General features: G+C 35.5%; 1 protein-coding gene across 1 annotated transcript in view; it reads left to right on the forward strand.

Annotated features, from left to right (window-relative positions):
• UBR3 (ubiquitin protein ligase E3 component n-recognin 3 (putative)) overlaps positions 1-26,434 on the forward strand; it is a gene marked incomplete at its 3' end in the record, with an annotated part of 190,842 nt that overhangs the window by 56,635 nt on the left and 107,773 nt on the right. Inside the window, exons 7-11 of the mRNA XM_008592392.1 lie at positions 1,523-1,653; positions 2,858-3,086; positions 9,159-9,338; positions 10,354-10,487; positions 22,352-22,438. Of these exons, the coding sequence (XP_008590614.1) occupies positions 1,523-1,653; positions 2,858-3,086; positions 9,159-9,338; positions 10,354-10,487; positions 22,352-22,438 (761 nt within the window). The remainder of the gene's footprint in view (positions 1-1,522; positions 1,654-2,857; positions 3,087-9,158; positions 9,339-10,353; positions 10,488-22,351; positions 22,439-26,434) is intronic.

Here is a 26,434-nt window from a genome sequence, read left to right on the forward strand (position 1 = left end):
GTTGTTACAACAAGCAAACGGAAAGGACATTCTTGGGGGGGAGGGGAGAGAGGGAGGAGGGAGGGAGGTGTTGGTGATGGGCCATAATAATCATATACAGTGTATATTGACAAAATAAAAATTTAACGGAAAAAAAAAAAAAAAAGTCTGTCTGGGCGTGACGATGACTCCCTGTCTGGACTCCTAGTCTCTTCTCTTCTCCCAGTCGTTAAACTTTCCTGGTTATTTGATGAGACTCTTAGGGAGGGGTTCTTAAGACAATGCATTTCTTTTGGAAAGAAGTTTTCTTAGATAAGGAAATCCCAGAGAAAGTCTCTCCCATGGAAGGCAGGGGAAGGTCAGGAAGAGATTTTAGTTCAGCATGTCAAAGCACCATATTTTAGGGTATTGTTTTCTGAGTCCCAACAATGCCAGTTGTTTCTTTAGTTATTAATGAAAAAATTGGGTTAAAGTCATATCTAATAAGAACCGATTCAAGCCTTAGTAAACTCAGTATGTTTTATAAAAGAATCAAGAAAGTGAAGATATATTGAACTTATCGTTACTCCTTTAGACCATTACCTGAGGAGATGTGGTATGAAAACATTGTTCAGTAATAGCACTGTGAAGCTGGGTTAGAGTTAATTGAAAAGAAAAACAAACTCTACAAGGCTACCTGTCAAAGACACTGAACTGTGATGTAGTTAGAGCTGTACCTGAGTATTTTGAAGTATGTGGTATTGTTTTTTCAAATACCTCATTTGACTAGTCCCTGCTCAAGCAGTGTCACTGAGCCAGTCAATTCACAGTTGACGTTTGCTGTATCCTCTTGATGTCCTTGTATAGAGCAGATGATCCAGAGAAGTAGCTCAAGATTATTTCCTCTAACAAAGATTAATAGTCAAAATTTTCTAGTTCATGTTTTCTGGGAAAAAAAATTACTGAGGGAAATTATTAGTGAGAGAAATGAAGAGGATATCTTGAGTCCTGTTCAAGTAAGCATATCTAAAACTCTATACTTTTTCTGGTATATTCTTACCAGAAAAAAGTAAATATATATACTAGTGAAGTCAGGTATCTCATTTATAAAGGATAATTCTAAAGAAATGGAGAAATTATTGAATCCTATAAAGATTTCTGTTTTTTTTTTTAAAAATTAAAAATTCAGATAACTTTGGACTCTCCTTAATAGTGTTTATTTTTATTTTTAGCTTAAAATAATTATTGTTTTAAGTTAAGTACATGAATATCGTTCTTGTAAGATAATTATTTTGAATCTTAGTAGAAATTTTAGATAAATGGCTTATGTTTAAGGACAAGTAATTACTTATTTTTCTAGTAACTGCTTTATATTAAAATATAAGGATTAAATGAATTATTTCCATACTGTGGAAATTATAAAAACCTAGCTTGTTATTGTCAGTATTATCATTGCACTAATTTTCAGATACATTGAGGGATTGGTGGGTTATTAATTATAGTAAGGTTTAATTGAGATAAGCAATTTAAATTATTAAGTGATAATTTTCTTTTTCTTATGCAGATCAATCCATAATGGATGTTTTGAAACATAAAAGCTTCCTGGAAGAGCTATTGTTTTGGACTATAAAGTATGAATTCCCTCAGAAAATGGTGACTTTCTTACTTAACATGCTTCCAGATCAAGAGTATAAGGTATCTATATTTTTTCCCTCCTTCCTGAACTTTGCTGTACTTTCTTTGTGTCTTCATTACTAAATCTTTTTTGATGTATTTCTCAGCTAAGGATTGATATAATACTATGAAACAGCATTAGCTTCTTCTCCTGCCAACACAGGATCTGCACAAAAAGTACAGTATGTCAGCTTTGAGGCAAAGCGGCAGAGTTCTGAAGGGTTGCCTTTTTTCATGGAATTTGGTCTGAAGGGGCTGCTGGGGGGCAAACATTAAAAACACAATTGTAGAAATAAATATGTAGTTACAAATGGTTCCAAGTCCTCTGAAGAAGAGGTACAAGGTGCTGTGAGAATGTTTAAGGGAGGCAACTGGATTTAGATTGTGGGGTCAGGCATGGCAAAAGCATGGAATTAGTAGTTGCTGGCCATAATCGTTAGAGAGAAGAGTTATTGGCTCATGTACAAATGTAGGTAGGTGAAGTTTCTAGTTCCAGAGAGTCTGGACCCACCTGTTACTGCCATGTGGTTATGGCAAAGTGACACAACTCAGTGTATGAAAAGAAAATAAAGCATGCTATAGTTCTTATGTTATAGGTTAGGAATGACACTTTAATAGTGCCATTTTTTTGTGTGTCTTTATACCTGCTAAAAAAAACAAAGGAAATGTACATGTTACAAAGAAAGGAAATAAGAGTAGATATAAGTAATAAGTAAGTAAAGAGTAAATATAAGTAATTTAGTCAGGTTAGTGGTCAGCTTTCAAATCAAATAGGAGAAGGTCTTTCTCTTGGAGTAATCATATTGATTTACTTATTTAGGTGTATTAAATGCTCTGTGATAGTTTGTAGTTGAGAATATAGATTTTGTTGTTAAAGCAGGTAGCACAGAACAAAGACACATAGTTTGACATTAGTAAATTGATACATTTGTGAGCAAGGTAAAATTTTATATTCTTAAACCACAGTATTTGTAATTGCTTTAAAACTTTAAAAATTTAAATGCCTTAACATTTTTTTTTAATCCTCAAAGTATTTTGCTAAGGTTTCAAAAAAGGGAAAATGTGTCTTAATACTACCATCGTAATAGAAATTATTTTTTCAATTACCTTGGACATCGTCACAAGCTAGTAATAGTTTTAAAATGCTAGTATAATATATTGAAAAATATTTTAAATTCAGAGTTAAACTAATGTGTTTTTTCTTCCTACTAAAAATTTTTTACAGGTTGCTTTTACGAAAACTTTTGTTCAGCATTATGCTTTCATTATGAAAACACTGAAGAAAAGTCATGAATCAGACACGATGTCTAACAGAATTGTGCATATTAGTGTTCAGTTGTTCAGCAATGAGGAGCTAGCCAGACAGGTAACAGAAGAATGTCAGCTGCTGGATATTATGGTCACTGTGCTATTATACATGATGGAAAGTTGTCTTATTAAAAGTGAGCTACAAGGTAAACTCAAAATTATATTCACTAGATCTATTATTAGTATACTTTGTATAACTAGTCTTAGAAACACCTTATATGCTTAAAAAATAACTTTAAAAATATTATAAAAATAAAACATATTTGGTTAAATTTTTGAAGATTTCCAATGACATTTAAAGAAAAGTTAAAACCACTTATAGTTTTGTCATTCATAAATAATTGTTGGTAACACTTGGCTGTATTTCTTTTCTATCTTTTTGTGTGATATGATTATGTTTATAGATACAAATACATACTTTAAAAAATGTTACCGTAGTGTACATGTCAAGAACATGTACAGTATTTTGATAATTGCAGCATTCATGTTATATGGATATACCAAATTTATTTAGCTGTATCCTTATTAGACATGTTTCTATTTTTTATCATAAATTTGTTATTGTCAGCCTTAAGACATTTTTATGTGCTTATACTTTTATAATTTAAAATTTGGAATAAATTGTGCCTTTTCTATGTTCTCTTAGTGAGAACTTTTAATTTCTTCTTGTGCGTCCACTATGTAATTGATACTCCTCAACCTGCTGTAATATTTCTATACCTCCTCCCATTCTCATTCATCTGTGGACTTTCATCTTAACTTTACCTCCTTTGAATAATTTACATCATTTGTATATTTTCTGTGTACCAGGCATTGTTGAATGCTATTCATATGTTGTCTCAATTAAGCTGCTGAAAAACTCTCTGAGATTGGCATATTATTATTCTCACTTTAAAGACGAGTACATTGAGGCTCAGGAAAGTGAAGTCATTTGCTGTAGATTATATACCTAGTAAATGACAAAGCCAAGAAGGATTTCGTGTCCCCTGATGTCAGAACTTTTGTTTTTCATCATGACACAGCCAGGCTTACATTGATAGGACTGTGTCTTCACTTGTTGGCACGTGGAGCTAAACTTTAAAAATAACAACAAATAATACTTCAGATTAAATTTTAGGACCTTTCCATTCTCTGAGGAGGAGAGATACTGTAGTGGAGCCTTGCCTTGTTCCACTGTTGCCTCCTTGTGCATATCAGCTCCTTTTTTTTATACTGATAGTCTATTCTCAGATGTGACACCATATTCTGAAAATGGATATATGCTCAGTGCAGGGAGTAAAGCCTTTTATATAATAGTAGCTAGCTAGCTATGGTAGCTACCATCCTTTGAACATCCACTATATGCCAGGCTCTTATCTCAGTACTTTATATGCATTATCTCATTTAACCGTCGTCAATAATTCTGTGAAGTAAAAAATGTTATCTCTATTTATAGCTGAGGCAACTGTGGTTTAGGGAGTTAAAGTCAGTGGTCTGTGGTGTTACAGCTCTAAGTGATAAGGCTGGGTATCTGACTGCAAAGCCCATGCTCCTACTTGCTATGTAACTCTGCATTAAGCAATGTACCTCTTTTAGTTTTTTAAAGGAAAATTTATGAGATGCTTTGTATTATAGTTTTTCTAACTTCATGTAACATGACCTTTTGTTTTTTAGAACGCTAGCTACATATTGCCTTTTCTCCTTTTTGAAATAGCGTCAATTGTCATTCAGTTGTATCAGTGATATTTTTATATAGAATTATATATTTAGAGAAAGACTTTTCACAAAAATAGTGTTGTTAATTTATAAACTAGAAAACTTAAATTTAGAAGTATCTGATGTTTAAAAGAATCTGGAGTCCATTTACTTGACTAGGTGATTTAGCTGTGCTTATCATATATGGTTTGCATTTGGTCTGTAAAGAAGAGTGTTTGGGAAATAAATGTGTATGAGTCTGCTTCCCTTTTTTTTTTTAATAGCCAACTTTCTTGAGAGAGTTTTTATATTTGTTTCCTTACCTTCCAGTCACTCATTAACCTACCTCAATCTAGTGTCCACTTCCATTATTCTATTGAAATTGCTCTCTACAAAATTGCTTGTGACTCAAGTGGCCACGTAGCCTACGTTTTCCCAGAACAGCCCCAAGTTGTGTCTGTTATTCTGACATAGTTATTAAATAATCCCTTTTACTCTCAAAAGAGTCCCAGTTTGTATGATAAATTATATGATCACCCTTTCTGTGACCTACATGATGAGGAAACCAGTGGCCACACTTTGGACTTTATCTTGCTTGGTTTTCACAGCATTTCACACTGTTGATTCTCAGCTCTTTCTGTGGCCCGCCACTCTTCTCTACTTGTCCTATCAATGTTGCTGTTTCTTGGCATTTGGTCCTGGTATCTCAGCTTTTCTCAACTTTTCCCATTTTTTCTGAAATCATATTACATGGTCTCAGTTGCTTTCTACATGTAGTTCCCTTCTAATGCAGCTAGTCTGTTCTGGAGATTCTTACACAAATTGAATTTTTTAGAAGCTGAATAGCATAGGTAGCATTGCTAAGATTTTAAAATATAAATGTATTTTTCTAGCAATGAATTACATTATCTCCAAGCTAAGGTCTAAAACTAACTATCTCTAGCAGCCTTCAAGCTTTGCCATGGTAGATTTTTTTTCTTCTTTCAGTAGTAGCATAACATTTTATGATATGTATTTACCAGTTTTCTTTTTCTTTTTTTTTTTAAAGATGACCGGTAAGGGGATCTTAACTCTTGACTTGGTGTCATTAGCACCACGCTCTCCCATGTGAGCTAACCAGCCATCCCTATATAGGGATCCAAACCCGTGGCCTGGGTGTTATCAGCACCACACTCTCCCAAGTGAGCCGCTGGTCGGCCCTATATTTACCAGTTTTTTAAGAGTACCATAAGCTTTCTTCATTTTTACAGTAAGAGTGTTAGAATGAGCTTTAAATATATTGAACTATTCATAACTAACCACAGATATTACAACAGGATTTCTGTATTTTCTTTTTATTTTTCCTCTATCTAGCCTTTGCTTAAATTGTCACTAGACAATATTTTAAAATTTATCTATAATCTTACTAAATATAGAAGGTGATAAAAATGAAAATTCACATGACAACAGCAACAACTGAAGACTAAAAGGAAAAAAATCCTTCTAGTAGTATGTGATCCCTACCTTATACCTTTACTTTGTTATATTTGTTTCTATACCACACTACTTTGTGATTCCAAACATAGCTCATAATTTTGCACGCCCCTGAAATTTTACAATTTGTCTTATGAAGCAGTCTGTGTAAAATGGAATTTACAACCATGTGTTGCATAATTTCTGTAGATGCTAATAATCCCAGATTGATCTTCTGTCCTACATATCAAACAACTTATTGAGCTATAGTCTTTGGATGTTTATAAGTATCTCAAACACAGTGTCCACAGCAAAAACTCATCATCTCTCTATCAAGCTGGTTTCTTTTCCATTATCTTTGTGTGTGGGGGTGTATGTGTGTGTGTATATGTGTATGAACATGTGAGCATGTGTTTTGATACCACTGTCTAACCATCTAAACAGTTGCCCAACCTAAAAACCTAGGAATCATCTTTGACTTCTTTTTAACTCCTTGTATATATAGTAAACATTACCAACTCTGTCATTTAAACCTTCTCTTCATCTCTGTGTCTTTATGCCCTGATCATTGTTCAAGCCATTGCCATCTCTAGGCCTGTTATCTCAAGTCATCACCACCTTCCTTCAGTCACTCTCCACACTATACATCTGATCACGTTTCTCTCTTTAAACTCCCCGGTGGCTTGCCATTCTCTTCGCATGAACTCCAGACTCCTAAAGCTGATTCATAAGGTCCTATACCCTCATTTGTACTACCCACCTTCTGCATTCTTTGTCCCAGTGATTCCAATCTTCTTATATACTGCTCCCTCTACCTAGAACAACATTTGCTCCCTACTCTCTAGTTTATCTGGTTAATCATAATTCCTGGTTCATTTCATAGATCTCAGTTTAAACCACACTTACTCAGGAGAGTCTTTTCTTGAAATTTAGACTAGCTTTATTTGTTCTTATAACTCCCTTTACTTTTCCTATTATAGCTCTTATCGCACTCTGTCTTCTTAGATGTTAATCTCAGTGCGGGGAGAGAGAGAGACCATGTAAATCTTGATTTATTTACCACTTTATTTTCAGAGTTTAGTAGAATACCTGACCCTTAGTAGGTGGTGAGTAAATATTTGTCAATGAGTGAATTTCATTTAACACTGAATCATTGCTCTCTAATCTGTAGTGAGCAAAGTACCAGTTTGGGTAAAAGTAAAAAAAGTATAAAATCACTTTATTGCATTAAAGATTCCAATGCATTTTCCACAAGAACAAGTAGTATTTAAAGCAGTGTGGAAAATGGTGATTTTGATTAATTATATTCTGCTTATTCATCCTCTGGTTTCAATTAAATAGAACAGTGATTCTCAATATTTTATTAAGAAATTTTTTTAAATCTCAATATTTTTCAGCATCAGTATCAATGGTTCACTGGCTCACAGTGACAGTAGTTGTCAGTCGGGGGTGCTTTTCAGAATCTCAGGTGTAGATAATTTGCAAAAGGCCCCTCACTCCCTCATTCAGTTATGACATCTCTCATTCATTGAGAAGCACTGAAAGAGAGCATACTTAACTTCAGTGGGTACTGTTCTTATATATTGTTAAACTTATGAGTAGGGTAAAGTAATTCCATGGAGTGAAACCTAAATTTAGTGTGTGGAAATTAAGAAGTACAGTAGAGGCCCTCTTTACTGATGAGTTTGACAAGTGGTTAGTTGAAAAAGTTGGTTAAAGTGAGGAATCATTAAAAAATGGTGCATATGTTCCTTAAACATTATGTTTTTAACACAGAAATGCGTGTTTATTCTCCAATATTTTAATTTTGGACAAAGCATTTTCAGGATATGGTTTCCTTGGCTGGAGTTCTCTCTCATTTTATATATACCACATCTGTAAAGCATCATCTGTGAATTCCAATTTCTGTCTTTAAAAGTAGAGTTAGAATATGAGGACACGTCAAAAGTTTGTGGAAAAACGGAATTAAAAGATAATACTGTACTGGCCAGCTGCCAAAAAAAAAAAAAAAAAAAAAAAAAAAATTTTTTAATGAATTTTTTGAAGACCCCTTGTATAAAGATCTTTGTGAAGCAGTCTGAGTGTAAAATATTTGTAGGCTTTTAAGATTTTTCTGCTCCAAGTTTTTTTAGCTTTTTTCTTCTGGCATTTATTTTTACTTATTTTTATTGTCTCTCAAAAGCATATGATCCAGGTTCTGTAATACCTCTTTATGTGTTCATATTTCTTTAGTTCATATGCTTTTGATTTAAATTTTATAATTATGACAAAAAGACAAATTAGTATGAATAGAAACAAAAATCGACTCTGGGTAACCACATACTTCTCCTTGTGTACTAGGGAACAGGTTGATAGCCTTGAGCATTCCATGTATTAATGGGTATTATACTGTTTTACAGTGGGAACAGAGGGTTCCTTAGTCCAGTAAATAAATTATGTTGGAATGGATTAAGAGAGCTAATACATATATATTAATAATTTTTAATGATAAAAATTTTGTACAAACCTAATTTTTCGCTTCCAACAGTGTATTTAATTTTTGAGTATTTTTTTTTAAGGTTTAAGAAATTTATGTATGTTTTTTCTTTTATCTTTGAAATACTATTTGCTAAAAAAATTATATTTATATATACTTTGAATAGAAGAAAGCAATAAATATATGTCATTTGAAATTATACAGATTTGATAAGATGGAATGAGATTAATCTAGGGATAAAAATCTTTTATTGATTGTAACTGAAAATATTGCATTATATCATTAGAGTCAAGAAAATAAGGTTTTATAAACATATAGCTAGCTCAATATTAAGTAATATATTGGACATGTAGTATAATTACTGTAATGATGTGCTACATGCTTTATGTTAACATCATTTAATTCCTTTGAGATACCTGTTTTTTTCTATTTTACAAGAGGAAATTGATTCAGGGAGTCTAAATAACATGCCTAAAGCCATATAGGTATCAAATGTTAGGGTGGGGTTTGAATTTACCTGTCTCTGATTCTAGTGTATAATATTCTGTATCTTTGGTAAAGCTTTTTTTAAAAAAAAAAAAAAAACTTATTTTGGGGCTATATGTGTCTTTTTTAGATGAAGAAAATAGTTTACATGTGGTAGTGAACTGTGGAGAAGCATTACTGAAGAATAACACTTATTGGCCTCTTGTTAGCGATTTTATTAATATTCTTTCTCATCAAAGTGTGGCTAAGAGATTTTTGGAGGACCATGGTTTGTTGGTTACATGGATGAACTTTGTATCTTTCTTTCAAGGTATGAATTTTATGTTTTTTGCTAATTTTTTTTTTTGTTTACCAAATGCCTAATGCTAAATTATTAAATGCTAATTAAAATATAATAACAGCATTCAGGTTACACATGAAATGTCTTATTTTAATTAATTGTTATTTGTAAGTACTTAATAAATTGTTCATGAAAGCATATCATGGAGTTAGGAAAAATATCAAAATGTTAAAAAGGAAACAGGAGTATAATATTTTTAACATTTTAAAGCATTAAACTAGAAATGTGAAATCTATTTTCCAAGAAAGATTCATAAGACTTTGATGAAAATTTTAACTAACATCAATTAAAATTGTTTTGACTTTCTTTTTTTTTTTTTCCTTTTTGTCTTTTTACTGACCGGTAATGGGATCGCAACCCTCGGTGTCGCACCCGCACCGGGGACCGGCAATGGGATCACAACCCTCGGTGTTGCGCCCGCACCGCGCTCAACCAGTGAGCGGGAACCGGTCTCCACATGGGATCCGAACCCTCGGCGGGAGCGCCGCTGTGCTCCCAGGTGGCGCACTCTCCAGTGCGCCACCAGGCGGGCCCATTAACTTTTAAGAAGTCAGTATATGATGAGACTGACGAGAAAGGTTGAGGTCTTTGAAGATATAAACCACAATGAAAAGTTTAGGTGTCTTTTCTGGTTTATTCTCTTGAACCAGATTTGTTTCTTTACTTGTTCACGGTTTAGTGGCGCACTCTCCAGTGCGCCACCGGGCCGGCCCATGTTTTGACTTCCTTATTTAAAGATATTAAATTACGTTATGTGAGAGGCAATTCACTAAGTGTCTCTAAGAAAGCCTAGTTTGTAAAAAAAATTGTAAAAGGACTAGGTTATTTCATTTTTAATAATTTACTTATTTCTCTACATACTATGTCATTTATACCATTTGTGTGCATAACAATGCATTTGATATGGGGAAATGTTTTACTTGAGTTTTAATCTGAATGCATGCTTCCATTTGACAAGGTTTATATCTGCTTTAATTTTTGCAAGGAATGAACTTAAACAAGCGAGAACTAAATGAGCATGTGGAATTCGAGTCTCAGACTTATTATGCTGCCTTTGCTGCTGAACTTGAGGCCTGCGCACAGCCAATGTGGGGGCTCTTATCACATTGTAAAGTTAGGGTATGTTGGAAATATTTTTGTTAACTTCTGTATATACTTTCAAAATAATTAAGAAAAAGATTTGTGAAGACGTTGTTTTGTTTACGCTTATATAATGTGCAATGTTTAATATTTGAATTCAGCTTTGTGAAAGCTGACCCAAGACAGTAATTTTTATTCTTAGGCATGTTGGAATTCATTGGAATTCATTTATATTATCAGATTTTCCCAGACTACCCCTATTATGAATAGTCTTTGGAACTTCATAAGTTTCCACATTCATCTTTACTGTTTCATTTTACCCATTATCAGTTGCCTAATGCTTCTTGTCTTTCAAGGGGTAGGGTAATCCTCAGTAAAGTTTATATTTTTGCTATTACAAGCATAAAATCAGTATAAATTTCACACAACTTCCAGTTGTTGACATAGATTATAAAGCAGGCTGGATAAGATTTTATAGTGGAAATATTTGGAAGCCCTGGGTTCTAGTCTTGTCTCTGCCTCTTTCTATTTGGGTGACTTGGTCAACTCATTTAAAACTCTTCGAACTTCTCAGTCTGTATTCTTATCCTTTTATAAACAAAATGAAACAAAAGGGAAATGGCACAGCAAAGCCTGCACTTCCTTACAGGTCATTATGAGGCTCTCTTTCACCTATCCTTTAAATATGTGTGTTCCTTTAAACTGATTTGTATTTTCTCCCATGAGTTCAGCTATTCTCTAAATGCAGGGATAGAATGGATGCAGCAGGATTAAGAGTAAATAGATCAATTAAGATGCTGTGATAAATTGATCTCACTTATATGTGGAATCTAAAAACGTCAAACTTATAGAAGTAAAGAATAGAATAGTGGTTATCAGGCTAGGGATAGGGGACTGGGAAATGGGAGATGTTAACCAAAGGGTAGAAAGTTTCAGCTAGACAGGAGAAATAACTTTTCAAGATCTATTGCACAGCACGGTGACGATAGTTAATAATAATGCATTATTGCTATAAATTGCTCAAAGAATAGATTAAAAATGTTCTCACTACAAAAAAAAATAAGTTTCTGAGGTGATGGATATATTAATTAGCTTGTTTTTTTTTTTTTTTTTTTTTTTTTTCTTTTGTCTTTTTCCGTGTCCGGCAACGGATCGCAACCCTCAGTGTTGCCCCCGTACCGGACCGGGGACCGGCAACGGGATTGCAACTCTCGATGCTGCTCCCGCGCCTCGCTCAGCCAGTGAGCAGGAACCGGTCTGTATGTGGGATCCGAACCCTCGGGCGGGAGCGCCGCCGCGCTTCCCAAGCGGCACACCATCCAGTGCACCACCGGGCCGGCCCTTAATTAGCTTGTTTTAATCATTCTGCAATGTATACATGTGTCAGAACATCACATTGTACCCCAGAAATATATACAGTTATTATCTGTCAATTAAAAAAAAAGATGCTACAATTTAAACATGAAATCCAGGTAGGATATTCAAGATGTATTCTGGATGTTCAAGATGTGTTTTGGGGGTAGAATCAACAGGCTTGGTGATGGATTGTGTTACTGATGAGGGCGTGAGAGAGAGAGACTTTTGGGTAACTATGTATGGAAGTAATATTCTCAGAGGTGGAAAAGACTGATAGAAAAGCAAGTTTAAAGAAATCAGAATGAGTTTTATATATGTTAAGTTTGAGATTCCTATGAAACATCTAAGTGGAAATAGTGAATAGGTAGTTGGATATATGAGTCCCATGCTCAAAAGAGAAGTCTGGACTGAGGTTACAATTTCTAGACCCTTTGGCATATAGGTGGTATTTATCATCAGGGTGCAGTATGAGATCAAATAGGGAGAGAAGAGGTGTGAATCCTAAAGAGGAAAGTTAGAAGATTGCCGTGTTATATAAGTCAAAATAAGACAGTGATTCTGCAGATGGGTTGATATGGTATGGACATGAAAAGATCAATATTTTAGGAGGGTTATTCTGACAACTACGTTTAGGGTGAATTTGGATTATGAGGCTGGGTTTATGTTTATCACTATGATAATGAGAAATCATTGTTTCCAGGCAGTAGTTTACTTTTCAGCTTTGAAGGCCAGAATTACAATGTGTAATGGTTCCCTTAATCTAAGAAGTGAAGAGAACAGAGAGAAAACAGGCTTATATTGGCCCTGCAGTATTTGAGAGAGAAATTTCTCAGAGGAGCATCACGTTCCAAGACAAAATGTTCTCTTGATGAGCACCTATGCCAGACATTGTGCTAGGCACTTTACATATATTTTCATCTAATCCTCAGAGCATCTCCTGTAAAGTGCATAGTAGCAGCCTTTTCTTTCAGAGCTTCAGTAACTTGCGTACATTAATGTAGCTACAAATGGAAGTTCAATTTGAAAGCAAATCTTTCTGATTTCAGAACCAGTGCTTTTTACTACTTAGCTATTATTGTCTTTTTTTTTAGAATTTTTGAGTTTATTGTGCACACAGACAAGCAAAAAAACAGTTTGCAAACTGGGAGACCTTAAACTGAAAAATAGCATGCAGTCTCTGTAATTGACTCTTAAGAATGTCAAGAGCTTTTTAGCAGCAGCACTGTCGTGTTTCAGAAATGTAAACTAAAAGAAATATTATTAAAGTAAAAAGATGCTGTTTCTCTGTATACATTCTCTACTATATAAAACTAAAGGATGAAGCAATATAAAAGGTCACTTTGCTTGATAAGTTATTATCTTTGTATGATTGCCTTGAATGCTGTTTGATTCTTGCAAATATTAGGGCTACTAAAGTAATACTTCCCAGATAGCTTAGCTGGTAGAGCATCAGACTTTCTTTTTTTTTCCTTTTTTGTCTTTTTTTTTTACTGACCGGTAACGGGATCGCAACCCTCGGTGTCGCACCCGTACCGGGGACCGGCAACGGGATCGCAACCCTCGGTGTTGTGCCCGCGCCGCGCTCAGCCAGTGAGCGGGAACCGGTCTCCACATGGGATCCGAACCCTTGGCAGGAACGCCGCCGCACTCCCAGGCGGCGCACTCTCCAGTGCGCCACCGGGCCGGCCCAGAGCATCAGACTTTCAATACCAGATTAATAGCAGGTAGATTGGATAAAGGGATAACACATTTCTAGAATTTTATCAACTTTTGCTTTCTGAGGGGAAAAAATAAATAGCAAAATCTTTAACTAGTGGCAACTTTAAGGTACTGCAGACTTGATAGAAGAATTTGGTCTTGACTCTTTGGATCCCTTAACTACTTGTCAGGCATAGTGCTAGACTATGACATGTAGAGCAATTTATGTACATTTTTTCATTTGCTTCTTCATAACAGTACTGGGAGATGTAGGTAGTGTTATGCCCATTTTTACATATGGAGAAACTGAGACTCATAAAATTTCAGCAATAAATTCATAAAACTAGTAAGTAGTAAGTCAGTGTACATACTGAATTTTTGGGGGTGGGGGTGGTGGTGGGGATATGGTAGAGCGATGATCTGAACATGATTATCAAATATGCTGTATTTAGGAGTGCAATTAACTGGTCACCTGTATAAAGACTCTTTATACATACTTGTCAAATTGTTCTCCAGAAGGATTGTGGCAGTTTACATGTGTGCTAAGAGCATATAATGGTACCCTGTTGCCCACACCCTTGACAAAATGGGAGAACACTTGGTTTTAAAACTTCTTTTATCCATGATTTATCTGCCATTTTAGTTTGGTTATGGCAGATTTTTTATGGTAATTTATAAGTGCCATTAAATTTTTTTCTGTGAGAGGTGGGGAAAATAATGTGTACATAATATTTTTATAAAGATAAATCTCATATAGGATAGATTAAACAGGGTGAGACTGTTGGCAAGGTGATCAGATGATAAGTGATGTTTGGTGTGGATGATGGTGAGAACCTATATGATAATGTCAAGGAAGAATTGACAGGACATGGAGATGAGCAGGATGAAGGAGATGTCAAGAATGAATGTGAGGCTGGCCAGTTAGCTTAGTTGGTTAGAGTGTGGTGTTGTGACACTAAGATCAAGGGTTGGATTCCTATATAGCTACTTGCCAAAAAAAAAAAAAAAAAAAAAAAAAAGGAATGTGGGACTTTCAGCTGTTTTTTCTAAGGCACAGATAATTTATATAGATAGCTGATATATTTAACCTACTTGACTTTGATGCTACCTGCACTTTTACACTTATACATCTATACCCCAGAATATCTTTTTTAAACCTTTTTATAATTGAGATAAAATTCACTATTTAAACTATTTTATTTATTTATTTTATTTCAACTTCTCAATATACATTGTAGTTGATTTTTGTGTCCCTTTAACTGTTTCTCAACGCCCCCAGTTTCTCCCCTCCTCTGCCAACTACATCACATCCATTCACTTGGCTTAACAAGTTCAAGGAATTGTTGTGATTGTTGTGTCTTCTTCACCCCCACCATTTATTTGTTTCTATATTTATTTATTATTTTTAGCTACCACAAATAAGTGAGAACATGTGGTATTTCTCTTTCTGTGCCTGACTTGTTTCACTTAATATAATTTTCTCTAAGTCCATCCATGTTGTTGTCAATGGTAGTATTTCATTCTTTTTTATAGCTGAGTAGTATTCCATTGTGTAGATATACTACAGTTTCCTTATCCACTCATCTGACGATGGACATTTGGACTGGTTGCAACTCTTGGCTATTGTAAATAGCACTGCAATAAACGTGGGAGTATAGGTATCCCTTCATTATGAGGATTTCCATTCCTCCGGGTATATTCCCAGCAGTGGAATAGCTGGGTCATATAGCAGATCTATCTGTAATTGTTTGAGGAACCTCCATAGCATTTTCCGTAAAGGCTGCACCATTTTGCAGTCATACCAACAGTGTATGAGAGTTTTTCTCTGCAACCTCACCAGCATTTATCATTCTCAGTTTTTTGTATATTAGCCATCCTAACTGGAGTGAGATGGTATCTCAAAGTGGTTTTGATTTACATTTCCCGAATGCTGAGTGATGTGAGCATTTTTTCATGTGTCTGTTGGCCATTTGTATATCTTCCTTTGAGAAATGCCTTTTCAGCTCCTTTGCCCATTTCTTAATTGGGTTATTTGTTTTTTTGTTGTAAAGCTGTTAGAGTTCCTTGTATATTCTGGATATTAATCCTTTGTCAGATGTATATTTTGCAAATATTTTCTCCCACTCTGTTGGTTGTCTTTTCACTCTGTTATTTTGCAAATATTTTCTCCCACTCTGTTAGTTGTCTTTTCACTCTGTTGATTGTTTCTTTTGCTGTGCAGAAGCTTTTTAGTTTGATACAATCCCCATTTGTTTATTTTTCCTTTTGTTGCCTGTGCTTTTGGGGTCCTATTCATGAAGTCTGTACCCACTCCTACTTTCTGGAGTATTCCCCCTATGTTTTCTTTAAGGAGGTTTATTGTTTCAGGATGTATATTTAATTCTTTAATCCATTTTGAGTTGATATTGGTATATCTTGAAAATATGGGTCTAGTTTCATTCTCCTACATATGAATATCCAGTTTTCCCAGCACCATTTGCTGAAGAGGCAGTCTCTTCCCCAGTGTGTAGATTTGGTGCCTTTGTCAAAGATCAGATGGCTGTAGGTGTATGGTTTGATTTCTGGGTTCTCTATTCTATTCCATTGATCCGTGTGTTTGTTTTTATGCCAGTAGTGTGCTGTTTTGGTTATTATAGCTTTGTAGTACAGTTTAAAGTCAGGCTGTGTTATGCCTCCAGTTTTATTTTTATTTTTTTTGCTCAGGATTGCTATGGCTATTTGTGGTCTTTTGTTATTCCTTATAAATGTCTGGATGGTTTTTTCCATTTTTGAGAAAAATGTCATTGGAATTTTGATGGGGATCACATTGAATCTGTTGATCACTTTGGGTAATATGGACATTTTCACAATGTTAATTCTTCCAATCCAGGAGTATGTGATATCTTTCCATCTTCTTGTGTCCTCTTCAATTTCTCTCAACAGTGGTTTGTAGTTCTCTTTGTAGAGATTTTTCACATCCTTGGTTAACTCTCTTGCTAAGTATTGTATTTTTTTGGTGGCTATTGTAAATGGGCAGGCTTTCTTGATTTCTTTTTCTGCATGTTCGCTGTTGGAGTATAGAAATGCTACTGATTTTCGTGTGTTGATTTTGTATCCTGGAGCTTTGCTGAAATCATTTATCGACTCAAAGAGTTTTTTTGTAGAGGCTTTAGGCTGTTTGATATATAGGATCATGTCATCTGCAAACAGGGACAGGTTGAGTTCATCTTTTCCAATCTGGATGCCCTATATTTCCTTCTCTTCTCTGATTGCTTTGGCTAGTACTTCCAACACTATGTTGAATAGGAGTGGTGAGATTGGGCATCCTTGTCTAGTTCCTGTTCTTAAGATGTTGTTCAAGATGATATCGGCAGTAGGCTTATCATATATGGCTTTAATTGTGTTGAGATACTTTCCATCTATACCTAACTTGTAGAGAGTCTTTATCATGAACAAATGTTGAATTTTGTCAAATGCTTTTTCAGCATCTATAGAGATGATCATATGGTTTTTGTCTTTGATTTTACTGATGTGGTGTATCACATTTATTGATTTGCGTATGTTGAACCAACCTTGCATCCCTGGTATGAATCCCACTTGATCATGGTGTCTAATTTTGTGTATGTGTTGCTGCATTCTGTTAGCTAGTATTTTATTGAGGATTTTTGTGTCTATATTCATCAAGGATATTGGCCTGTAGTTTTCTTTTTTTGTTGTATCTTTGTCTGGTTTTGGTATCAGGGTGATGTGGGGGGCATAGAATGAGTTTGGGAAAATGGCTTCTGTTTCAATCTTTTGGAATAGTTTGTAGAGAATTGGTATCAATTCCTCTTTGAAGGTTTGGTAGAACTCTGCTGTGAACCCATCTGGTCCTGGGCTTTTCCTTGTTGGGAGCCTTCTGATAACAGTTTCAATCTCTTTTGTTGTTATTGGTCTGTTCAGATTTTCTGTATCTTCTTGGCTCAGTTTTGGTAGTTTGTATGTGTCCAGAAATTTATCCATTTCTTCCAGATTTTCAAATTTGTTGGCATATAGTTGTTTATAGTAGTCTCTAATGATTCCTTGTATTTCAGAGATATCAGTTGTAATACCACCTTTTTCATTTCTAATTTCTGTTATTTGGATCTTCTCTCTTCTTAGTTAGCCTTGCTAAAAGTTTGAAAAGTTTGTCAATTTTATTTATCTTTAAAAAAAAAACAAGTTTTTTGTTTCGTTGATCTTTTGTATCATTTTTCAGGTTTCTATTTCATTTTGTTCTGCTCTGATCCTAATTATTTCTTTCCATCTGCTAACTTTGGGTTTGGGTTGTTCTTGTTTTTCTAGTTCTTTAAGGTGAAGTGTTAGGTTGTTTACTTGCCATCTTTCCATTCTTCTGAAGTAAGCCTTTAATGTGATAAATTTCCCTCTTAGTACTGCTTTTGCAGTATCCCACAGGTTTTGGTATGATGTGTCATTGTTTTCATTAACTTCAAGAAATTTTTTGATTTCCTGTTTAATTTCTTCTTGTACCCGTATGTCATTAAATAGGCTGTTTAATTTCCATGTGTTTGTATAGTTTCCAGAGTTTCATTTGTTATTGATTTCTAATTTTAATCCAACGTGATCTCAAAAAATACATGGAATAATTCCAATTTTTTTGAATTCATTGAGACTTGCTTTGTGACCTAACACGTAGTCTATCCTGGAGAATGTTCCATGTACTGATGAGTAGAATGAATATTCTGAAGTTGTTGGATGGAATGTTCTGTAGATATCTGTGAAGTCCAATTGGTCTAAAGTGTTGTTTAGATCTTGTGTTTCTCTATTGATTTTTTGCTAGGTGATCTGTCCAATTATGAGATTGGGGTGGTCAGGTCCCCCACTAATATGTTGTTAGTGTCTATCTCATTCTTTCGGCCTAATAGTGTTTGCTTTATAAATCTGGCTGCTCTGATGTTGGGTACATGTATTTTCATGATTATTATTTCTTCCTGATGGATAGATCCTTTTATCATTATGTAGTGGCCTTCTTTATCTCTTTTTATGTTTTTTGGTTTAAAGTCTGTTTTATCTGATATAAGACTAGGTATTACAGCTCATTTTTCATTTCTATTTGCATGGTATATCTTTTTCCATCCTTTCACTCAATCTATGTGTGTCTTAACAGGAGATGGGAGTCTCTTGAAGGCAGTATATTTTTGGGTCCATTAATTCAGTCTTTGGTCTTTTTAATTCAGTCAGTCAGTCTTTGTCTTTTGAGTGGGAAATTTAATCCTTTTACATTTAGAGTTATTATTGAAAGGTATTGATTTACTCCAGTGTTTTACTGATTTTTGTTTAGATGTCTTAAGTATCTTTTGTCCCTTCTTTGTGATTTTGTTTGTCTTCTGCATTTGTTGGTTTCTTGGGGTGGTAGATAACCAATTTTTTCCCTGTATTGTTAGCACTTTTGTTTTACTGGTGGATATTGTTCTTTCTTGAGTACTCGTGGCAGTGATGGTTGTTTTTCAGGTACCAAACCCAGTACTCCCTTGAGAATTTCTTGTAAGGCTGGTCGTGTGGTAGCGAACTCCTGCAGTTTTTGTTTGTCTGAGAAATATACTATTTTCCTTCATTCTGGAAGAATAGCCTTGCTGGGTAAAGTATTCTTGGCTGGCAATTTTTGTCCTTTACTATTTTGAATATATCACCCATTCTTTTCTGGCTTTTAGTGTTTCTGATGAAAAGTTTGATGTTAGTCTGATTGGAGCTCCCTTATTTGGGCTTCCCTTATGTGGCTTAAATGGGCTCCCTTATGTGGCTTCTCTCTTGTAGCTTTTAAGATTCTCTCTTTGTCTTTGAGTTTTGCCAGTTTGACTATAACATGCCATGGAGACCTTTTTGGGTTGAATATGTTTGGGGATCTTTGGGCCTCCCGAGTCTGAAGATCTGTGACTTTCCCTAAACCTGGGAAGTTTTCTGCTATTATTTTGTTGAATATGTTTTCAATGCCATTTCCTTTTTCCTCCCCTTCTGGAATACCCTGATTCAGATATTTGAGCACTAATCTCTCTTAGATTTTCTTTGTTTTTTAAATTCCTTTTTTTGGTCTGCCTGTGTTAACTCAAACAGCCCATCTTCCAGGTCAGAAATTCTCTATTCTACTTGTTCTAGCCTGCTGGTTAAACTCTCTGTTGTGTTTCTTATTTTGTTGAATGAATCCTTCAGCTCCAGAAGCTCTGCTACATTCTTTTTCAGGGCATTGATTTCTTTGTACATTTCTTCTTTCAGGTCCTGTATATTTTTTCTCATTTCATTGTGTTGTCTAACTGAGTTTTCTTGAATCTCATTTAGTTTCCTTAGAATTGTTGCTCGAATTTCCTTGTCAGTCATTTCAAGGACTTCCTGATCTATAGGATCTAGAGCTTGAGAGTTATTATTTTCCTTTGGAGGTGTTGTACTTTCTTGATTTTTCATATTTCTGATATCTTTCATTTGGCGTTTAGTCATTGTGGCAGGAGGTATCATGGTCCACTCGTTCCACCCTGACGTCTGGCCTGGATCCTGAAGGGACTGCCAATTCTGGGCAGTGGGGACTGGCCTGTGCCGGAGGTCCCACTGAACCTTCCTGTTCTGGCATGGCTAACTCAGGGTGTGTTGGCCCAGTGGCTCTTGGGCAATGCTGGGTGGTGGAGACTGGCCTGGGCTGGGAGTCCTGTGGTGCCTGCCTGTTCTGGCATGTCTGACTTGGGACTTGTAGGCCCAGTGGCTCTCAGGCCTCTCTAGGTGGCAGGGACTGGCCTTGGCTGGGGATCCCCTGCCTATTCTGGCACAGCTGACTTGGAGTGTGTGGGCCCAGCGGCTCTCGGGCCTCTCTGGGTGGTGGGGACTGACCTGGCTGGGGATTCTGCAACACATGGCTCCTGCCTGGTCCAGTGTGGCTCTCGGGCCTCTGGTTGTTGCTTTTTAATAGTTGTAAATTAGTTGATTTGTGGGAGAGAGTGATGCTAGGAACCATCTGTTCTGCCATCTTGACTGGAAGCTCCTTTTTAAACTATTTTAAAGTGTACAATTCAGTAGTTTATAGTATATTCACAAAACGTTATAACCATTACTACTATCCAATTCTGGAGCATTTCTTTCACTCCCCCAAAGAAGCCACATACCTCCCAATTCCAATCTCCCCTCATCCCCTGGAAACCACTAATCTACTTTTTGTCTCAATGAATCTACCGAATCTAGACATTTTGTATAAATAGAATCCTATGATATGTGACCTTTTGTGTCTGTGTGTCTGGCTTCTTTTACTTAATGTACTACTTTCAATGTTCAGCTATGTTGCAGCGTGTGTCAGTACTTCATTCTTTTTTTATGAATGGCTAAATAATATACCATTATATGGCTATTCCACATTTTATTTGTCCATTCATCAGTTGATGGATATTTGGGTTGATTCCACTTTTTGACCACTATGAATAATGCTGCTGTGTACATTTGTGCACAATTTTTGTGTGAACATAGGTTTCAAATATCTTGAGTATATAGCAGTGGAATTGCTTGGTTATATGGTAGCTCTATGTTTAACTTACTGAGGAACTGTAAACTATTTTTCAAAGCAGCTGTGCCATTTTACATTCTCATCAGTGATGTATGAGTCTTCCAATTTCTTTTTTTTTTTTGTCTTTTGTCTTTTTCCGTGTCTGGCAATGGATCGCAACCCTCAGTGTTGCCCCCCTGTACCGGACCGGGGACCGGCAACGGGATTGCAACCCTCGGTGTTGCTCCCGCGCCTCGCTCAGCCAGTGAGCGGGAACCGGTCTGTATGTGGGATCCGAACCCTCGGGCGGGAGCGCCACCGCGCTTCCCAAGCGGCGCACTTATCCAGTGCGCCACCGGGCCGGCCCGAGTCTTCCAATTTCTCCACATCCTTGCTAACATTTTTTAGTTTAGATTTTTAAAATTATGACCTTCCTAGTAGGTGTGAAATGGTTTCTTATTATGGCTTTGATTTGAAATTTCCCATGATGTTGAGCATCTTTTCATGTGGTTATCAGTCATTAGTATATTTTCTTGAGAGAAATGTCTGTTCAAATCCTTTATCCATTTTTTTAGTTAGAGAGTATATCATGATTTATATTTTTACTTAACTTAAAACTTGCCTATTTCAGTGGATTCATTTTATCATAAAACAGTGTAATTGTCTTTTACAATACTCTTATTTCAGCGTACACACACTTAGCATTTCATCTTTGATATTCTGTTGCAAACCAAGATATTCACAGGCTACTTGAAGTCCTCATAGGTCCTGTCCTCCTGTATGAAAAAATTTTTTTAATTTTTAAAAATTTTATCTTGTAAAATATACATAACATACAATTTATTACTTTACCCACTTTTAGGTGTACCATTTAATGACATTAAGTACATCCACAATGTTGTGCGACTATCACACTATTCATTTCCAGTATTATATCTTCAGCCTGAAAGAAACTCTGTACCCATTAAACATTAGGAAAGTTATAATGTTTTGGGGATCTCTTGAAATGGGACCCAATTTAAATCTACTTAAAATCTATTTCAGCTTTGATTCATTTTTAGGAATATATTATACAAAAGGAGGCATATTGTGTTCTTTAATTTTCATATTTATCACTTGTTACTATTAGTTTGTAAAGCGTTGATTTCTTGAAATGGCAAATATAGTGGTTATCTTAAAAATATACATTTTACCATTATATATACAATGCATATTATTATTATATAAAGGATACTTCAAAAAGTTTCTGGAAAAATTGAATTAAAAGATAATATGAATCTTTCTATGAACTTTGAAGATTCCTCATATTACATACAATTTGATGTTGAAAATATGTGTTTATATAGTATAAAATTTATATAACTTATTATTTTAGGAAACTCAAGACTATACCCGAAATGTTGTTAGATATTGCCTAGAAGCTCTTCAGGACTGGTTTGATGCTATTAACTTCGTAGATGAGGTATGTATATTTTTGATATATGTAAAAGCATTTAAGAAAAGGAATGTTCGATCTCATGTAATGTTGAAAATAATATCTTTTCATGGGATAAGGGAAAGAAGTCAGAATGAACATAATGTTATTAGGCTTTAAAAAAAGAAGTTGAGAGGGGAGACCAGTTCTTTGACATTTAGGAGATTCCAGAGTGCACTTAATCATGTTTGCTTATTTCCTAGAGAAGGGGGCGTAATTTCTTTTTTCATTATTAAGCTTATATGTCTCATTATTGCTCAGGAGTGAAAATTAGTTTCAGTTGAAGAGGTAAAAGTGACAGTGGAAATGTGAGTAAGATAGGGGAAATTAATGGAAAGGATATGACAACTTTAATAATTGGACAGTATTCTTGTAAGAGTATGAACATATGGGTTTGAACAAAGGTAATTGTTATTAATAATGAACTAAGAAGAGTTGGTGCAGGACATGATATGTATGAATTGAACAAGTGATAGTTTTTGTTAGTCAGCCAAGTTTACCATCAGGAGCCTTTTATGCTTCTGACGGTCTATTCCTTTTATGCTGTAGGGTCAGACTATGCCATATGCAGAAGGAAGACCATGTTTCAGACAACTCTACTTAGCCCCCCACTCCACCCCAATCTGATTTCTGAACCCTGGGCAGATAGAACCCCTGCTGTCTTTTGTGTGTGGATGTGTGTATGGAGGGGAGAAAAGTCTTATTTCTTTCCCCCTTATTTAAAAAATTTTTTGACACAATCACAAATGTATTGAAAAGTTGGGAGTACAGAGAACTTTTTTTTTTCTTGAACCATTTGAGAATTAAGCTGTTGACTTGATGTCCCATTACCCCTAAATACCTTAGTGTATTTCCTACAAACTAGGGCATCTCTTATTTAACCAGAATACAACTATAAAAATCGTTAATGTTTTACTGCCATCTAATCCTTGGAACTCATTTATGTTTTACCAGTTGTCCATTATAGCAAAACATTCTGGTCTAGAATCATTTTGTTATCATGTCTCTAGTCTCTTTTTGGAACAGATTCTTAGTCTTTCTTTGCCTTTCAGGACAGTGGCATTTGGAAGGGTACAGACAATTATTTTGTAGAATGTTCCTGAATTTGGTTTGTCTCATGATTAGATTCAGATCATGTATCTTTTTCAGGAATATTACAGAAGTGATGTTGTAGTCTTTTCATTGCATCCTTTCTGGTGGTTTATGTTTGTGTTTATTCCATTACTTACGATGTTTCTTTGACCACTTAATTGTGGTGGTGTCTTTTAGAGTTCTTCACCATAAAGCTACCCTTTTTCTCATTGTAATTAATAAAGTATTTTGTGAAGACTACTTTGAAGCTATGCAGATATGTTTGTTATCTCATTCAATTTTCAATTCATTGATTTATTATCTGTAGTTGAAGAGGTAAAAGTGACAGTGGAAATGTGAATAAGATAGGATTTATAGTTTCTTTTTCATTCAATGGGTTATAATCCATTAATAATATTATTTGATGCTCAAATTGTTTCAGATTTGGCCTGCAGACACCCCTTCAAGATGGTTTCTGTGTCCTTTTCTTTTGCCCCATCAGTCTTTGAGGGTATTTCTGGCATATCTTACAGTTTCCCTTTTCCATTTCTAGAATCAGTCATTTCTTGGATCTCTGGTTACTTTTGGTGGAGAACAGTGTTTAGAAAACAAAATCTAGATGCTAGGTTTGCTCATTGCTATTGGGGTATCACTGCTCCCAGGCCCTAAATGAACAGAGGTTAGGAATATATGTATGTATATACATATACATATTTGCATCTGTATTTATTTTTCTATCTCTATATAGTGAAAGCTGTGTGTGTGTGTAGCCAGTCTCTCATCTCAGTTGCCTCTTTCCCCTGTATAGATACTGTCTTCTCCTTGCTTTGCCTCTGAGTCCTCATCCTGTCCCACTCTCCCCCACACATGGGCACACTCCTCATGCCACTTAGGCTCTAACTCTCCACCTTGGACTGCCCTTCTCTGAAGAAGTCCTTATCCCTCTATTTGTGCTTTGGACTCTCACACCAGGTTTTTCCTCTTTCTGGATGCCTTCCTCATCCTGCTTTGGCTCTGATGCCCTGTATTGGGCCCTTTACACCTGTGGATAACCTCCTCACCCTGCCTGAATTTTGATTCCTTATTCCAGGCTGGGCCCCTGTATCATGGTTCTCTCTACCTCAGTCATGCTCTGATTACCTATCGTAGGTCAGTCCCCACGTGGAGTTCCTCTTTACCCAGATTGGCTCTGACACACTACATGGGGCTGCCCTGCTATGTGAGTGCCTTTTTGACTCTGCTCATTTCTGATTCCCTATGCCAGGTCATACCCCCTATGTTAAGAGTCACACACCCACTTCTGTGGATGCTCTTTTCACCCTGAGCAACTTCTGACATCTCACCTGCCTAGTTACCCTCCTCAGCCTGGCCTCTGACATCCCTCTTCTGGCTTCTCACCTGTAGATGCCTATTTTGTCCCACTCCCTCTTAAGTTCCCGAAGCCTTTAAGAATGAATTGTTCACGAAGAGAAGTCTCCTCTATTATCTTTAACTCTAATCCTTCCTGCTCCGTATTAATTTCTCTTTCACCACTGATCACCTGTCCTCCAACATTGCTCTTAGCCTTCAACCTGGATTTTGTTCATTTGGATTCTAAGTATGCCTTCACCAAATCACTTTGATTCTTAGCCTTGCCTAATTGTTGGTCTTTAAGCTTAAACTTTTTTATATAAATGGTAATGAGTCAGTCTTCAGAAAAAACATTCTCCAGTCTCCACAGAGCTCCATCCTACTTTCAACCTGCTTTACTACTTTTTTAATCCCATACAGGATTAGTCCCTCAGCTGGAGCTTTAACTTTTCTCAACCCACTTCTCATTGGTAGTTGAAACTTTAGGAATTATTTTTGTTGAAGTTTCAACAATTATTAGCATTGCTAAAACAACAAGAAGATTGGGGGGGGGGAATTATATTATACACAGAGGATTATATAGTAAACGATATCAAATTAATACATGGTTGGAATCATGAGTTAAAGGACAATTAGAATCATGTATGATATACAGAGCATCTGAACTCAAGGAAATAGTATATTTATTTTTCACGCAGAAATATTATTAGGAAGACAATGAATGTTGAAAAGAATTTAAATTGATTTTTAATAGAAGAGAAAAGAAGTATAGAATGTAAGGAATTAAACAATATGGTATGTTTTTATATGGGATTTAAAATTTCTTATTATCCCCCCTTTTTTGTAGGTGTGAAGTGGAGATGCAGAGATATTAAATGACTTGCCTATACTTATGTAGCAAATTACTTTTAGTTGTGGGCCAAGAGCCCAAATTTCTCAACTCTTTACCTGGTAGTGTTTTACCTATATTGGTTGTTGGCAGTGGAAAAAACTTCAGAGTGAGGCAGATTTGAGTGTAAATTGTGTCTCTGCCACAATCTAACACCTATGTGACCTTGGATAGATTTTTAAAAGTTTTATTTTTTATATATTTTAACATTGTTGAGCCCATTTCCTCATCAGTTGAGGATAATAATATTAACCAATGAGGATTGGCTAAGAGGCACATATTACATGTGTAATAAATATTAGTTCTTCCATCCTTTTGGGTGGATAGTGGAAGTTATTATGGTCATTTAGTACAGATTAAGCAAATAATATATTTTAAACTGGATTAAGCCAAATCTGTCATATAGAAATGGGATGGAATAAATTTTCCTGTAAGGTAGGCCATTTAAGAATCCCCAAATACATGAATATCATGTAGGGCAATGATTGTGAATATGTAGCAGGGTGCTTTGACTAGAGTCCTAATTAGAGGAAAGTAGAATATGTGTCTATCCAGCACATATTTATTGAATGTTTACTATGTTGTAAACATTGGGGATGCAGTGATGAAACAGTCCCTGATTTAAGGAAGTAGAAGACAAGTAGATGGTTAATTTGATGACAGTGCTTCCTTGA

This window comes from Galeopterus variegatus, unplaced genomic scaffold (genome assembly GCF_000696425.1).
Source record: "Galeopterus variegatus unplaced genomic scaffold, G_variegatus-3.0.2 Scaffold12, whole genome shotgun sequence".
NCBI lineage: Eukaryota > Metazoa > Chordata > Mammalia > Dermoptera > Cynocephalidae > Galeopterus > Galeopterus variegatus.